The sequence below is a fragment of the Erithacus rubecula genome, assembly GCF_903797595.1.
Source record: "Erithacus rubecula genome assembly, chromosome: 24".
In the NCBI taxonomy this organism is placed as follows: Eukaryota; Metazoa; Chordata; class Aves; order Passeriformes; family Muscicapidae; genus Erithacus; species Erithacus rubecula.
Genome location: NC_136676.1, coordinates 1,455,437 through 1,471,120, shown reverse-complemented (window position 1 = coordinate 1,471,120; position 15,684 = coordinate 1,455,437). Strand labels below are relative to the sequence as shown.

General features: G+C 49.1%; 1 protein-coding gene across 6 annotated transcripts in view; it reads left to right on the top strand.

Annotated features, from left to right (window-relative positions):
• The window catches only part of UBR4 (ubiquitin protein ligase E3 component n-recognin 4), an 85,382-nt gene that overhangs the window by 29,002 nt on the left and 40,696 nt on the right, over positions 1–15,684 (top strand). Inside the window, exons 45-64 of one of the 6 annotated variants that reach the window (XM_079326366.1) lie at positions 860–1,031; positions 1,180–1,381; positions 1,609–1,772; positions 2,502–2,718; positions 3,478–3,694; positions 4,995–5,027; positions 6,118–6,181; positions 6,595–6,729; positions 7,038–7,212; positions 7,443–7,580; positions 8,015–8,136; positions 8,728–8,839; positions 9,340–9,470; positions 9,599–9,776; positions 9,964–10,068; positions 10,574–10,705; positions 12,285–12,453; positions 13,279–13,375; positions 13,772–13,879; positions 14,360–14,476. In XM_079326366.1, the coding sequence (XP_079182492.1) occupies positions 860–1,031; positions 1,180–1,381; positions 1,609–1,772; positions 2,502–2,718; positions 3,478–3,694; positions 4,995–5,027; positions 6,118–6,181; positions 6,595–6,729; positions 7,038–7,212; positions 7,443–7,580; positions 8,015–8,136; positions 8,728–8,839; positions 9,340–9,470; positions 9,599–9,776; positions 9,964–10,068; positions 10,574–10,705; positions 12,285–12,453; positions 13,279–13,375; positions 13,772–13,879; positions 14,360–14,476 (2,788 nt within the window). Of the gene's footprint in view, positions 1–859; positions 1,032–1,179; positions 1,382–1,608; positions 1,773–2,501; positions 2,719–3,477; positions 3,695–4,994; positions 5,028–6,117; positions 6,182–6,594; positions 6,730–7,037; positions 7,213–7,442; positions 7,581–8,014; positions 8,137–8,727; positions 8,840–9,339; positions 9,471–9,598; positions 9,777–9,963; positions 10,069–10,549; positions 10,706–12,284; positions 12,454–13,278; positions 13,376–13,771; positions 13,880–14,359; positions 14,477–15,684 lie in introns of all 6 variants that reach the window. The other 5 variants (XM_079326365.1, XM_079326364.1, XM_079326368.1 and 2 more) reach the window with 5 other exon arrangements.

Genomic DNA, 15,684 nt, shown 5'->3' with positions numbered 1-15,684 from the left:
ATCCCAGTTGCAGGATGATTAGAAACCAAAGCTGGCTGTTTCAGCAGTGGGCCATGTGTGCATTTTGCCCTCCCAGCAGGATTTCAGAGCAGAAAGGTGTGTGCAGAGCAGTGCAGCTGCACTGAGGGAGCAGCCCTGGAACCGATGGGATTATCGGCCTCGCCCAGGCGGCCGAGCAGGGAGCCTTTGTTTCATTTCAGCACCACTGCTGCAGTGCACATTGCTCACTGTGCATGTTCAGGCTGGTTTCAGACTCCCTTGGGGGAAACAAATCTCTTACTCTATGAATGTGGCAAGGAAAAGGCAGTTCTGTTGTGTTTTCTGATATGCAGTGCTGGGCACTCAGGCCACAGGCACAAAGCCACTGGGCATGAGTGGGCTCTGAAGGAGGGTCAGGTTCCCAGGGTTCCTGAACTCCAGTCAAGTTTGGTTTAGTCTTTTTGCAGCTCTGTTTCCACTTTTCCCAGTGAACAGACACTGATTCTCCTGCACTGGCCTTTGCTTATTCCTGCTAGGTGTGTTGAAATGTGAAACTGTTTATCCATTCAAATAAAAACATTACTGAAAGCCATTTAGAAATTAACCTCCTTGATTTGGGGCATAAAATGTGCAACAGTGAGCCAGTTTTTCCTTGAGTTTGCAGGGTAGGGATCAGGGCTGAGGACTGGGATGCTCATGTCTTCTGCCCACTCTGGTGACTGTGTCACATCTTACCTGTAAACCAGACACTGTTCATTGATGCAGTGTTTGAATTCCTGCTCAGGACAAAGCTTTAACTGATTTGAACACAATGAAATTTGTGTAGTTTAGCTTGTGCTGCTCCTTAAATGAATGTCATCGTGTCCTTTGTCTCTCACAGTTCCAATGGTGGCAGTAAGACTTCCCCAGCCCTGTGTCAGTGGTCTGAGGTGATGAACCACCCTGGCCTGGTGTGCTGTGTCCAGCAGACCACAGGTGTCCCACTGGTGGTGATGGTGAAGCCTGACACTTTCCTCATCCAGGAGATTAAGACCTTGCCAGCCAAAGCAAAGGTTAGTCAGAGTTCCCTGTATTTTTATCTCTTAAAATTTGGTGTGTTTTTCTATCAGTCAGATCTGTACTCTTGACAGCTTTTCTAATACAAGGAGTTTGTTCCTCCAGGCAAGAGTTGCCAAGCCCTTCACTTGCCTTGCCTTGCAGATCCAGGACATGGTGGCCATCCGTCACACGGCCTGCAACGAGCAGCAGAGGACCACCATGATCCTGCTGTGTGAGGATGGCAGCCTGAGGATCTACATGGCCAACGTGGAGAACACATCCTACTGGCTGCAGCCCTCCCTGCAGCCCAGCAGCGTCATCAGCATCATGAAACCCGTCCGCAAGCGCAAGGCAGCCGCCATCAGTAAGGGCTCCTCAGCCACCCTTGTAACTAGTGGGGATGTGGGGATTGTCAGCATCATCTAAATACTTCCACACTCATTCTGACAGTCACCTGGGTACTGGCTAAAATATTTCTATAAATGTATATAGAAATACTTTTCAAAGGAGGAGAGTTGTTTTGCAGGTTTTTTACCACAATTTTCCCTGTTTAGAAAATCTTTTGTCATAAAGATCTCTTTCCCCTTCCAGCAACTCGCACATCCAGCCAGGTGAACTTCCCCATTGACTTCTTTGAGCACAACCAGCAGCTCACAGACGTGGAGTTTGGAGGCAATGACCTACTGCAAGTGTACAATGCCCAGCAGATAAAGCACAGGCTCAATTCCACAGGCATGTACGTGGCCAACACCAAGGTGAGTGGGCAATCTGGGGATTCTGTTGGGCTTCTGGGTGCCATTATTGTTCATGTTGATACACTACCTTGCCTTAAGGAGTCTGTTTTGTTCAAGTGACCCCACAAATACTGTAATTCAGTAAAGAGTAAACGATGGAGGCACCTCTTACCTGCCACAGTCATAAGGAACTCACTCTGTGTGTTCATGCTCTGAAATTCTGGAGCCTGGGGGCTTTGGTGCCCCAATGACATCCACTGACAGTTGTTATAAGCAACTGTGTCATTCCCCACCAGTACTTTCTTGAAAGCTGTAAAAACTCTCTATTTTCCTCTGCCCATGTGGAAAACACCACAGCACCACAAAGCTGAGTCTTGAGCTAGGTCCCAGCCTGAACTGTGATGTTCTGTAAAATTTTCACTTTCTTGGCTTTTTGTTTCTATTGAATTTAGTAATTTTACACTCTATTGCAGTCCAGAAAATCTGTTTTTCTCCATTTTACATGCGGTAGACTAATTCAGTTGGTGCTCCATTTAGGTTTTAGGAAATCACACTCCAAAAAATTATGTGACCTGTCCTTGTGACTTTCCGTGATTGAGATGTCTCGGTGTCTCTAACCAATACTTTGTTTCTCTACGCTTATTATATGCAAAGTTTTCCTAATGATTCAGTAAGTCCCTCTCCTTTCAGTGATACTGAAGAGTCCTTGTCTTCAGAGGGAATTTTTGAGCTGTGATTTGTTCTCTGCAGCCTGGGGGTTTCACCATCGAAGTGACCAACAACAACAGCACGATGGTGATGACGGGCATGCGGATCCAGATCGGCACGCAGGCCATCGAGCGCGCGCCCTCCTACCTGGAGATCTTCGGCCGCACCATGCAGCTCAACATGACCCGCGCCCGCTGGTTCGACTGCCCCTTCACCCGCGAGGAGGCCCTGCAGGCTGACAAGAAGCTCACCATCTTCAGTAAGCCTTGTGCCCCTCTGACCAGCTGGGGGTTGGTTTGGGTGGGATGGAGGAGGCTCTGCAGGCTGACAAGAAGCTCACCATCTTCAGTAAGCCTTGTGCCCCTCTGACCAGCTGGGGGTTGGTTTGGGTGGGATGGAGGAGGCTCTGCAGGCTGACAAGAAGCTCACCATCTTCAGTAAGCCTTGTGCCCCTCTGACCAGCTGGGGGTTGGTTTGGGTGGGATGGAGGAGGCTCTGCAGGCTGACAAGAAGCTCACCATCTTCAGTAAAGCCTTGTGCCCCTCTGACCAGCTGGGGGTTTGGGTGGGATGGAGGAGGTTCTGCAGGCTGACAGGAAGCTCACCATCTTCAGTAAGGCCTTGTGCCCCTCTGACCAGCTGGGGGTTGGTTTGGGTGGGATGGAGCTGCTTCACCTCGCAGCAGGGAGTTTGCACGATCTGTTCGTTTGCTCTGACTGCAAAAACAGTCTGAGGGGGGAGCCCTGAGTTTTGATAACTTTATTGATAGTCCAGATTCTTACTGCTGTGAGTGAATGTTTAGTAGCTCAGCTCAATGATTTTGTGTTGAGGCAAGAGAAGAAAATGGCCTTGCTAAGAAGATGGCGTTGTCAGTGGCTGTGTAATTAATAATATTAATGTAAATAATATTAATGACAGTGTCATTGATAATTGCTGTCCTTGCCTTATGAAACGAGGCTGGTTTGTATCCAAAAGCAACAGTTTTCTCAGTTTTGAAGAAACTTCTCTCATCTCTACAGTTGGGGCTTCTGTGGATCCTGCTGGAGTCACCATGATGGATTCCATAAAAATTTATGGCAAAACCAAGGAGCAGTTTGGCTGGCCTGACGAGCCCCCCGAGGACTTCCCGTCTGCTTCCGTCAGCAACGTGTGTCCCCCAAACCTCAACCAGGGGAATGGCACTGGGGACACCGAGTCAGCTGCCCCTGCTGCTGCCAGTGGGACTGTCCTGGAGAGGTATTTCCACAGCCTTTGCCTTACTTCTCCTTGGAAATGGGTTGCTGTTGTTGTGGCACTTGTGTGCTTTTCCTAACTTGGAGAACTGCAGGGAATTAGTGAGTTGTTCTCACTGCCTTACACAGCACAACTGGAAACAGTGATTATCCTGTAGGAGGGGTTGTGGTGGATCTTGTTGTTCTGGGGCAGTAGGTGGGTAGATCTGTGTGCTTGCTTGTGCTGCCTAGTTCTTGTTTCAGCAGTCTTGAGGAGCTCAAAACTATTTCTGCTGCCTTGGTACATTCATTTGAAACTGGCCCTTTTTTAGTGTCTGGAGCTCACAAAGGTCAGGCCTCTCTGAAGTTAAGCTCAGTTTTGAGGAGGGCTCTGTGTGTGACCTTGCATTAGACTCATGGCTCCCACCAACTTGCCTTTTAGCCCACGTGCCTCAGGCTGAGTTGTTGTGATGGGAAAGTGTTTGGTTTCCCCCATATTCCTCCTGAGAGCCAAATCCCAAGGCTGACCTGGACATCAATGTAGTGAATAAACAGAACTTGTGTTCTTTCTTATGTCCACACTGTGTTTTTCTTCAGTGTTATACTGTCTGTATCATAAGGGTTGTAAAAGCAGCAAGGACAGGAGGGAAACAGCTCAAAGATGAACTGGTGCTGCTGAAAAATGAGCATTTCAGAGGACACATGCACTGCTCAGCTGTTTTAAGTTTGTCTGACTGAAATTCTCAGGTGAAGGCTTGGGGCTTGAAGTGCCAGTTAGGCCCAGTTCAGCCTGGACCTGTTCAACCATCCTCTTTTGTCTGGTAGTTCCTGGGATTTTTTTTCCTATGTTTGTTTTCCCTTTCCTTCCCTCCTCTGCTGTGACATCCCCACAAGATGTCCCTCTCAGCACAGACATGCTCTCTGGTTTTCCAGAGCAGTTGGATTGTATTCTAAAAATTCAGATATAAAAAAATTATTCTTCTCATTTGGTGTTACCTTATGGAGGGCCTCTGGAGTAGGAGCAGCTAATGGCAGGCAGGAGGCAGCTTTTCTATCCAAGTGTGGTGTCTGCACTGAAATTTAAGCCTGGGTGGTGCTTTAAGTGGTGCTTTAAGTGGTGCTTGGCTTCTCTGTCTGAGGTGACCTGGCTCATCTCTGTCTTTGTTTTGCTGCTCAGGTAGAAAGACCCTGCTTAAACTGACGCTACCCTGGCTTCCTGATTTCCCCATTTAATTTGCCTTTTGCTTAGAATGTGTTCTAGGGAGTTTTTCTGTGAGCTTTACACATTTTTATTTTTTTTTTCCTTTTTCTTTGCTCCCCCAAAGTTCTGACACTGAGTCCCTAACCACCCTGGACCGGTTAGTATGGCATCCTTTTCTCTGCACGAATGAATGTGTGTCAGAGAGACAGAACACATGGTGTGGCTTTTGGTGACTGGGGTTTTTTTGTTTTCCAAGTGACATTTGCTTCTTTACATTCTGGTCATTGCATGGCAGATGGTTTAGCAAATGTAAAGATGAGGTTGTTTGCAGATTTTTGCTGTACACGGCGTAACTGTTGCTTATCTGACAGACTCCTCTCTGCTTTGTTCCTTCCTTGTGCCTTCTTGCCCCACTTCTGTTCCCTCCAAGCTTTATGAGGGTGGCTGTGGGGAGTGGGATGTTATTTATCACCACCAGACCACACAATTGTTCCTTCTACCTTCCAATCCCACAGTGTTATTTTTCCCCTTAATGCTCTCTCTTCCCTGCCTTTTCCTCTATCTTGCTGCTCCTTCTGGTGTGTCAGATGGCATTTCAGGTAGTTCTACCTGGGGGCATGGAGTGCTGCTACAGGGACTTTGCTGCCATTTATAAACCAGGTTTTCCCTCGCTACGAGTGTTTTCCCAGCCTGCTTGAACCCTAGCATCCCTCTCTTGGGGTCACACCCAGTGCTCTGAATTAATTTTCCTCTGGAATATTTTGTGCTGAAACTCCAAATTGGAAAGAGCAACCTGTGTGGAAATAGCAAGCGAGTAGAACGTTGCTCCCTGAGCGCAGTCGGTTCCGCTTTTTGCCATGTGTCATAGCCAGCCTTGATCTGCAGTCATCTGTACGTCTGGGGGCCATGGTGAATTGGGACTGTCAAGACAATCCAAGTTATCCCTGCTGCAGGCTGCGTAAGGAAATGTTTTATCCTCTTTGGGAGAGAAAAGCCCCTGTCTTTCAGCTGTGGATTATTAAAGCAGTCCTAAGTTTGTCTGTGAGCGTGAGCCAGGTTTAACTCTGGTCTGTAACACAATGAAATGATATGCATGGTGCCTGTGGCAGGTTTTATCATGCTTTGATTTTGTACTTGGCATTCGTTAGCTGTCTCTGAGCTACTCATGACTGTAGCCCGCATAAAGCTAAGTGCTAAGGAGAGAGAAGGGTTGCTGTACTCAAGCCTGCTTTCCTCTCTCCCTCCAGGCTAGTAGTGAGTTCTTTAGAAGCGCTGGAAAGCTGCTTTGCTGTGGGACCAGTCAACGAGAAGGCAAGTAACTTTCTGAATACATTCCTGAGCTTTGGAGCTGGGGGAGGAGGGGTGAGCTCAGCACTACCTCCTGCAGCCCCGGGGGCCTGATAGGAGCAGAGCGCATCCCTTTTGCTCAGAGCACTGATCTGAAAGTTGCCTTAGCCAAAAGCGTTTGAAACTAGTTTAGAATGACAATTGGCATTTGCATTTAGTGCTGGTGGGCTTTTTGTGCTGGGAGTGACCTCGTTTACAGAAACAGCAGGGTGGGAGCCCATAAATCTCAAAAGGACTTTTCTTATGTAGACATGTGAAATGTTCCCTAAATGTCAAATAGTAAATGGAGGGAGGCTATCAAAAGGGTATTTCAAGGGAGCTGCAGGTGCACTGAGTGATGGTAAATATACTGAATAATGGGGTTTGTCTGTTCTTAGGAGAAGAATAAGATTGCAGCTCAGGAACTGGCCACGGTGCTACTGTCCATGCCAGCCCCTTCCAGTGTGCAGCAGCAGACCAAGAGCCTCCTGGCCAGCCTGCACACCAGCCGTTCAGCCTACCACAACCACAAGGTACTGCCAGGGGTGGCTCTGGGGGCTCCTGGAACCTGCCAGCTCATGGCTGAGGTGCAGCACACCCTAGAGAGCCCTTCCTCCACGAGCACAAACCTTCTGTCTCATCTCCTTTAGCTTCTGCTGCCTGCCCTGCTGGCTTTTGTGTTTCACCAGAGTTGTGTGGTTCTGTGACCCTTTAGGATTGCTTGTCCTTCCTTAGCTGAGTGTCAGATTTCCCCATGATCTGTCCTGTGGTTGTGCTTCAGCTGCTTTCTCGTGCTGCAGTCAGTTGTTCTTCTTTGCCTGTGTTATCTTTCACTCTACAGGATCAAGCACTGCTAAGCAAAGCCATTCAGTATTTGACTTCCTCAAGCAAAGAGGGAAAGGACCTTGATCCTGAGGTGTTCCAGAGGCTGGTCATCACTGCTCGGTCCATTGCTATTATGAGACCCAACAATCTGGTCCACTACACAGAATCAAAGCTGCCACAGCTGGAAACAGGTAGATAAGTCTGTAATTTTCTCTAAGTTTCTCTTGTGATAATTGAAGCTGTGCTGGGGTGTTGGGTTCAGAGTGACAGGGACTACATTTGACACATTTGGCAGGTGTGTGATATGCTGCTGATGAGAACATCAAAGCCTCTGAAAAAAGCCATTTCAAATAAACTTGGTGTTACTCTCATTAAGGTTTTCCCCTGCACATTTCTGAGAGGTGTTTTTTAATCTGTGCAGAGAGTGAAGAAGGGCAGGAGGCCCAGAAACACACGGAAGGAGAGGGCTGCACCTTCATTACCCAGCTGGTGAACCACTTCTGGAAGCTCCATGCATCAAAACCCAAAAATGCCTTCCTGGCCCCTGCCTGCCTGCCAGGTGGGAGAACTCTTCCTTTGCTATTTGCAAGCCTGTGGCTTCTCAAGGGTCCTGTTTTAAGTTTGTAAGCAGAGAAAATTACTTGTTCAATGCTAGTTCTGCACTGAGGGCTTTGTGATGTGGAGCTGCAGATTCTGCTCTGAAGCATTTGGTCAGGGGCACGTGTATTTTGCCAGAAAAAAGGGACTGATGATTGATTTACCCACATTTGGCTTCGTGGGTGGTGTTAGAGGATATTCAGTGGTGCTGGTGTGTGGAGTTCACAATATTCCATCAGACTGACAAGACTGGCTCAGTCTGGATTGAAAATCAATGTATTTGTGCTGTTAACATTGTGCCTTGAAGTCTGCAAACAAAAGATGCTTCCTGCAGTGCCTCACTGTGTGCTGAAATACAGAGAGAGCTGATTTCAGTTTTGCTTTTATGCCTCTTAGGTCTCACTCACGTTGAAGCCACAGTCAATGCTTTGGTGGATATTATCCATGGATACTGCACGTGTGAGCTGGACTGTATCCACACTGCATCCAAGATCTACATGCAGATGTTACTTTGCCCAGTATGTCACCTTGCTCTGTTCTGCCTCAGCCTCTAGTTGCACTAGGGGAGGTTTAGGTTGAATATGAGGAAATACTTCTTCATGGAAGGGCTGTTCCAGCCTGCCACAGGCTGCCCAGAGCAGTGGTTGAGTCCCAGGACCCAGAGGGATTTAAAAGTATAGATGTGGCACTTGGAGTCATGGGTTAGGGGGATTGGTAGTGCTGGATTTGTGGCTGGACTTGATCTCAGAGGGTTTTATGAACCTAAATGTTTCTATGATTCTATAATGGGAAAAAAAATTGAATGTGGGTAGAATGTGAATATGTAGTACAGACACAAAATACAGCCAAAACCACCCAGCCAGAAGTGAATGAAGGGGAATTCTCTCTCCTTGTGTTGTAGTAATGTTTGTCATGTGCTGCATGTGGAATTACATTGCCATGTGTTGCTTTGTGGCTCCTGAGGGTAGCAGAGAGTTGGGGCAGTAACTTGTGTCCCACATGAACCATAACCAATGAGAGTCACAAGTGTATTTTTAGCCATCTGTCCAAATGCTGTGAATAAGAACTAAGAGTTTCAGGAGTGTAATGATGACCTGCTAACCCTGCAGGACCCAGCAGTGAGCTTCTCCTGCAAGCAAGCTTTGATCAGGGTGCTGAGACCCAGGAACAAGCGGCGACACGTGACCCTGCCATCGTCCCCCCGCAGCAACACTCCCATGGGTACGCCCTGCCTTCAGCCAGCATGGCCTTGGGGTTAGAAAGGACCAGGAAATTAACTGTTCCTGTTATAAACTGAGACCAAAAATACTAAAATCAGCTTTTTTCCCTTTCTTTTGTTCTCCCTTACTCCCTAAACCCCTTTTTATTTAATAAACTCTCACCTTTTCACTGATATTTTGGGATTCAGAAAGGAGATCTCTCTGAGATGTTCCTCTTTCAATGACAGGAAAATCTGATCATTTTATCTAGAGAGTGGTAATATAGAGTTAGTATTTCTGTGCATGTTTTCAGGTTCTAATAAAGCAGGCAAAGATGGGTGCAGATCACAATTGTCAGAGTTCCATCTAAAAGAGGTTTTTCAGTATTGAAGCAAATTTTAGGTGTCAGGGAGTCTCTTGGTAACTGAGGGGAAAAAACTTGGGTTTTTTCCCTGCCCTGACTGCCTTGTTTGGGATGGGATGAGGAGCTGTGCATTTATGAACTGCTGCTTTGCCACTCAGGAGATAAGGACGACGATGATGATGATGATGCAGAAGACAAGCTGCAGAGCTCTGGGATAGCAAATGGAGAGCACATCCGCCAGGAGAGCCAGGAGCAGAGCGAGGTGGATCACGGGGACTTTGAGATGGTGGTGAGTCCAGAGCTTCTCCTTTGAAGGGTGCCAGGATCTGAGTTAATTTAGCTCTGATGAACCTGCTTGTAGTGCTCCCTTACTGGTGGTGGTCTGGGGAAAGCTCTCATTGTGTTTCCTCTCCTTAGTCTGAATCCATGGTTCTGGAGACTTCTGAGAACGTGAATAATGGGAACCCTTCTCCTCTGGAGGCTCTTCTGGCTGGAGCAGAGGGATTCCCTCCCATGCTGGATATCCCTCCAGATGCAGATGATGAGACAATGGTGGAGTTGGCTATTGCCCTGAGCCTGCAACAAGATCAGCAAGGTCAGATGTGGGCACTGTTGACAGGCAAAATGGGGATGGAAACTGGGAAAACTGGGAAAGAAATGAGGCAAAGCTGTTGGTGTCATCAGCAGTGAACCAAAGATAACGGAACTATGAAGTATGCAGAAAATACCAGAGTTAACTTCATTCTCTCAAGGAAAGATGCTCATAAGTTGTTCTCTTTCAGGGAGCAGCAGCAGTGCCCTTGGTCTGCAGAGCTTAGGACTGTCTGGCCAAGCTCCCAGCTCCTCCTCTCTCGATGCTGGAACGCTCTCGGACACAACAGCATCAGGTAACTGTTCACTGCAAGGCACCATCTTCTTCAGATTTTGACCTAAGTAGTGCCTTAAAACTGGTTTGCAGATATGGTTTGGAAGAGCCAGTTATTACTATTGGCTTCTTGTGTTTTTGAGAGTGTGCTTACAGCTTTTTCCTGCTTTGACTGGCTCTGGCTGTAGACTTCTGAGGAAGTTATTTCCTCTCTTTAAACTAAAGCAGACTAAACAGAGCATGTGCTGTATTTCCCTCGCATTTACAAACAACCAGACATGTTTTTTTAAGTAGCTGCATGCCTTTGTGTTTGATGAGAAGCTTTTCTCTCAGGATATCTGCCCTCCACTGCTTTCAGCACCTTGATCATGCTGCTGCTCACCCCCAAGCTCCCTTTCCATTCATAGCTGTCCCCAGACTCCAGGCCCAGTCCCTGCAGCCTTTCCCTCGTAGCGTCAGCGCCGTTTGCAGTGGTTCCCAGGCAGTGTTTTTACTTGTAACAGCTCTCTTTATTCTCTTAGCTCCAGCGTCCGACGACGAGGGCAGCACGGCGGCCACGGACGGCTCCACGCTGCGCACATCGCCCGCTGAGCACGGCGGCAGCGTGGGCTCCGAGAGCGGCGGCAGCGCCGTGGACTCGGTGGCCGGGGAGCACAGCGGTGAGTCGGCCTGCTGCAGCCCTCAGTGCTCCCTGCTGCAGCCCTCAGTGCTCCCTGCTGCAGCCCTCAGTGCTCCCTGCTGCAGCCCTCAGTGCTCCCTGCTGCAGCCTCAGTGCTCCCTGCTGCAGCCCTCAGTGCTCCCTTTTGCAGCCCTCAGTGCTCCCTGCTGCAGCCCTCAGTGCTCCCTGCTGCAGCCCTCAGTGCTCCCTGCTGCAGCCCTCAGTGCTCCCTGCTGCAGCGCTCAGTGCTCCCTCAATGCTCCCTCAATGCTCCCTCAGTGCTCCCTGCTGCAGCCCTCAGTGCTCCCTGAATGCTCCCTGCTGCAGCCCTCCGTGCTCCCTCAGTGCTCCCTGCTGCAGCGCTCAGTGCTCCCTCAATGCTCCCTCAATGCTCCCTCAGTGCTCCCTGCTGCAGCCCTGAATCCTCCCTGCTGCACCCCGTTCCCTCCCTGCTGCACCCCTGCTGCACCCCTCCACCCCTGCTCCCTCCCTCGTCCCTTCCTGCTCCCTCCCTGCTGCATCCCCTGCAATCATCCCTGTTCCCTCCCTTCATTCCCCCTGCTCCCTCCCTTCATTCCCCCTGCTCCCTCCCTGCATTACCCCTGCTCCCTCCCTGCCTGCTGCCACAGCCTTGCCCACCATGGGAGTGTGTGTGTGATCCCTGGCACAAAGGAAATCTCAGTTCCCAGTGGCTGCTGCCATCTGTTGTTCCATGGGTACCCACAGATGGAATATTGGCTGCTTTTCCTGGTTCTCCTGAAGTGTGGAATCTACAGCAGATTTTACTGGGCTGTAATAACAGAATTGTCAAATCCCAGAAAGGTTTGGGTGGGAAGGGACCTTAAAGATCATCCTGTACCAGCCCCAAGGCAGGGACACCTTCCACCATCTCAGGTTGCTCCAAGGCACCTCCAATCTGGCCTTGGACAGGGGTCACAGGAGTGAGGCAGCCACAGCCTCTCTGGGCAACCTGTGCTGGGGCTTCATCACCCTCCGAGTAAAGAACTTCTTCCTAATATCCCATCTAACCCTCTCCTTGTTCATCTTAAAGCCACTGCCCCTGATCCTGTCACTCTCTCCCCATATAAAAAGTCCCTCTCCCTCTTGTTCATAAGTACCCAGTACTCTGTTAGGTAGTGGGAGGCCACAGCAAGGTGTCCCTGGAGCCTTTGCCTCTCAGAATGCCCTGAGCAAGACTGAGGCAATTCACTGTGCTGCTGGTTAAGTTGGGATGAAATGGGATTAATCCCTCTCTTTTTAGCTGGGGACTGATAGCCAGGTAAAATAACCAGAGACTCCTACTTAAAACATTGTCTGATTGTCTGCACTGCCCATCCAAGGGTTGTCTGACTGAGTTGGGATTACTGCTCTGGGACCAGTTCAGTTTGGGCCACGAAGATGAGGGTGGCAAAGAAAAGATTTCTACAAGTGCACCTTCAGATTCTCTTGTGGCTTTAAGAAGAAAAGCAAAGCCAGCATCTCCTTTGAGGCACGATTCAGAAGCGTGATGAGGCACATGAAGCAGGCACAGTGCTTGCTGAGCTGCTGATGGTGTCTCTTGCTGTCCTTTCCTCTGGCAGTGTCTGGGAGGAGCAGTGCCTACGGGGACACGGCGGCCGAGGGACACCCGGCGGGGCCGGGCAGCGTCAGCTCCAGCACCGGCGCCATCAGCACCACCACGGGCCAGCAGGAGGGAGAGGGCTCCGAGGGGGAAGGGGAGGCAGAGGGGGATGTCCACACCAGCAACAGGCAAGAGGCTTTGTTTGCTCTTCAGGAATAACAGCTCTGCTCTGGGGGGATGTCTGCAGAGGAAGGGGTGCAGTTCTGGTCTGGGTGACCAAAGTGGAAAGTCAGAAAGAGACTAAAGCAAGCTGCCATTGGAAAATCATGGAATCATGGAATGTCCTCAGGTGGGAGGGACCCACAAATATCATCCAGTCCCACCTCTGGCCCTGCACAGACACCCCAACAATCCCAGCCTGTGCATCCAAACACAGTCTGTGTTCTCCTGAAGGACTCTTCTGGAGCTCTGGTATCCTGGGCAGCCTCAGGGCCATGCCCATTCCCTGAGGACCCTGTTCACTGCACCCTCTGTGCCACCATCATGTGGTGTGATAAACACACTCAGTGTGTGTCCCACAGAACTGCTGCCTCTAGGAAGTGATGAGAAAATCCTGCATGAGTCTGGTTAACATGGTATCACTGAAATCCTGGGAGCCTGTGAAATTCACTCTTAGGACAGAAGTGTGTGCACGAGTCCTTTGGGAACATGGGCAGCTTTTCACTGAGTGGGAGCAGGTGCCCAGTCCCTTCTCCAGAGCAGTGTGGAGCTGATTTGCAGGATGTTTCCCTGCAGTTGCAGTCCCCAGGTGGCCAGGCCTGGGCAGTGTGGCTCCACTGTCAGAGGTGCTCTGCATCTTTGGCATGGCTCCCCTGGGAAAGTCTGAGCGAGTCCTCTCTCTCCTCCCTGGGAGGATTTGCTGGCTCAGGGGTTCTGGGGCAGTTGCAGTGTGGAGACCCTGCTGGGTGTGCTGTGTTCTGTGGTGTGTCTGATCTCTGGCTCTGGATCCCCAGGCTGCACATGGTCAGGCTGATGCTGCTGGAGAGGCTGCTGCAGAATTTACCCCAGCTGAGGAACGTGGGGGGGGTCCGGGCCATCCCTTACATGCAGGTGAGTGAGGAGGGCTCTGAGTTAAGTCCAAATGAAATTGTTCAATCACTGGTTTCCATTTGCATGTGCTTTTCTCCTTCCTGCCCAGTCACAGTGTGAGTCCATCTGTTGCACAGCATTCCTTACCCACAGGTTTTTGCTGGACTTGTGCCCTTTCTCAGTGTGACTTTACAGCTGACTGAGGAGCCTGAGGGCTCCAATCCTTGAGCTCCAGTGTGTTTGGGAAGGTGTTATGGGTTTATGCTGAATGTTCATGTTAGGATGTGAGACGCAGGCTGGATTTAGGAAAGAGCACAGATAAATCAAGATAAAATCAGTGCTGTTTTGTGAAAGGTAAATAGTTATCTTGTAAATATAGGACCTGTCCTCTAATAATTCTCTGGCTGCTCTTCCCAGGTTATTCTGATGCTCACAACAGACTTAGATGGAGATGATGAGAAAGACAAGGGAGCTTTGGATAACCTTCTGTCCCAGCTGATTGCAGAGCTGGGCATGGACAAAAAGGTAAAGTACAGTGTGAGCTCATGCTCTGAATTTGCTCCTTCTAGACTGAGTTTCTTTCCATGGAGGAGTTAAATGCTTGGGAGTTACAGAAGCATTGCTGTGTGGATGTGTTCAGGCTGTTTATTCCTCTTGCTTCCTTTCATGTAAGGTAGAAAATTACAGGAGTGGGACTCCCACTGTTTCCTGAGTCTGGCATCCACAAGTGAGCATGGAAATTTGTCTTGCTGGAATTAAACTCTGAGAAGAGCCATGATCAGTAAATGCATGATTGACATATGTAGCTTTTCATTTGTGTGTGACTGTTCTCTGGCAGCCAGACCACTGCCTACCCTTCTACTGAGGCATTTGTGCTGCTTTTTTAGTCTTATTTCTTGAGCTTAAATTAGAAATGCTTCCTGAGGATCAGAGCACTGAACTTGAGAGGCTTGGGACACTGCTGAGCTCTGGGATTGAACAAGCAGGATGTGTCTTTCCTTGCAGGACGTGTCCAAGAAAAACGAGCGCTCCCCTGTGAACGAGGTGCACTTGGTAGTGATGAGGCTGCTCAGTGTCTTCATGTCCAGAACCAAGTCAGGATCCAAGACATCCATTTGTGAGGTACCTTCTCCAAATTGCTTTGTCAGGGAGGGATTTTCTCCCCCTCTACTCAGCTCTCACAAGGCCCCACTGGAGCACTGCACACAGTTTTGGTGTTCTCAACATGAGAATTGTTGGAGCAAGTGCAGGGGAGGCCATGGAGGTGCTCAGGGGACTGGAGCACCTCCTCTATAGAGACAGGCTGGTGGAGTTGGGAATGTTCAGCCTGGAGAGGAGGTGGTTGTGTGGAGACCCCACAACACTTTCCAGGGTCTGAAGAGGGTACAGGGGAACCAGAGAGGAACTGTTCATCAGCAGCTGGAGTGACAGGACAAGGGGGAATGGGGTAGACTGAAAGAGGGGAAAGTTAGGTCAGATACTGGGAAGAAATTGCCCAAAGCAGCTGTGGCTGCCCCTGGATCCCTGGCAGTGTCCAAGGCCAGTTGGACAGGGCTTGGAGCAGCCTGGGATAGTGGAAGCTGTCCTGCCCATGGCAAGAGGTTGAATGGGATGAACTTTAAGGTCCCTTCCAACCCAAACCATTCTGGGATTCCATGATGTGCTTGAGGGGCTTTTGTTCATCAAAGACAATCTAAAAGCTGCTAACTGAAATAACTGGTACAAAACTGAAAAATCCTTGAAAAAGAACATAGGAAAAATTTATAGGGAACCTGTTATGTTACTGAACTCAAGTGGAAAAAGAGTTTTGAAACTGGGGCTGGAGGAAGCAGCCGTGTAAAGACAATTGGATGCTCTTGCTTTGTGCACAGCTCCAGACTGAGCTCAGGGCAGCACATTAATGATGTTACTTAAAACCGTCTGGCAGATTCTTCCCTTGCATCTCACCAGTGCTGAAGGGGTTAAAGAGGATTTGTAATGTGATTATTGGAAAGCAATATGCTGCTGTGTCAACGTAAAAGTCGCTAAGAGGATTCCTTAGATATTTGTTGCTAAAAGGTACAGTAATAAGGCATAAAAAGCAGTATGTGTGGTGGGAAGGAGATTAATAAAAAAGCATAGAGGTTAAAAAATTTAGTCTGAACTGCATCAAATTTTAATGAGCTTATGAGCTGTGGGGTTTGTTTGGATTTACAGGGCTGCTTTAATAGTTTTATTTACAGTAGCTTTTTCTCCAGCCTTTGTTACTCACTTGAGCTTCCCACAGAAATCAAAGCTCCTCGTCCTGCAGAATGCAGGTGGAGCAATACCTGGGTGGAGCAGAGTGTGTG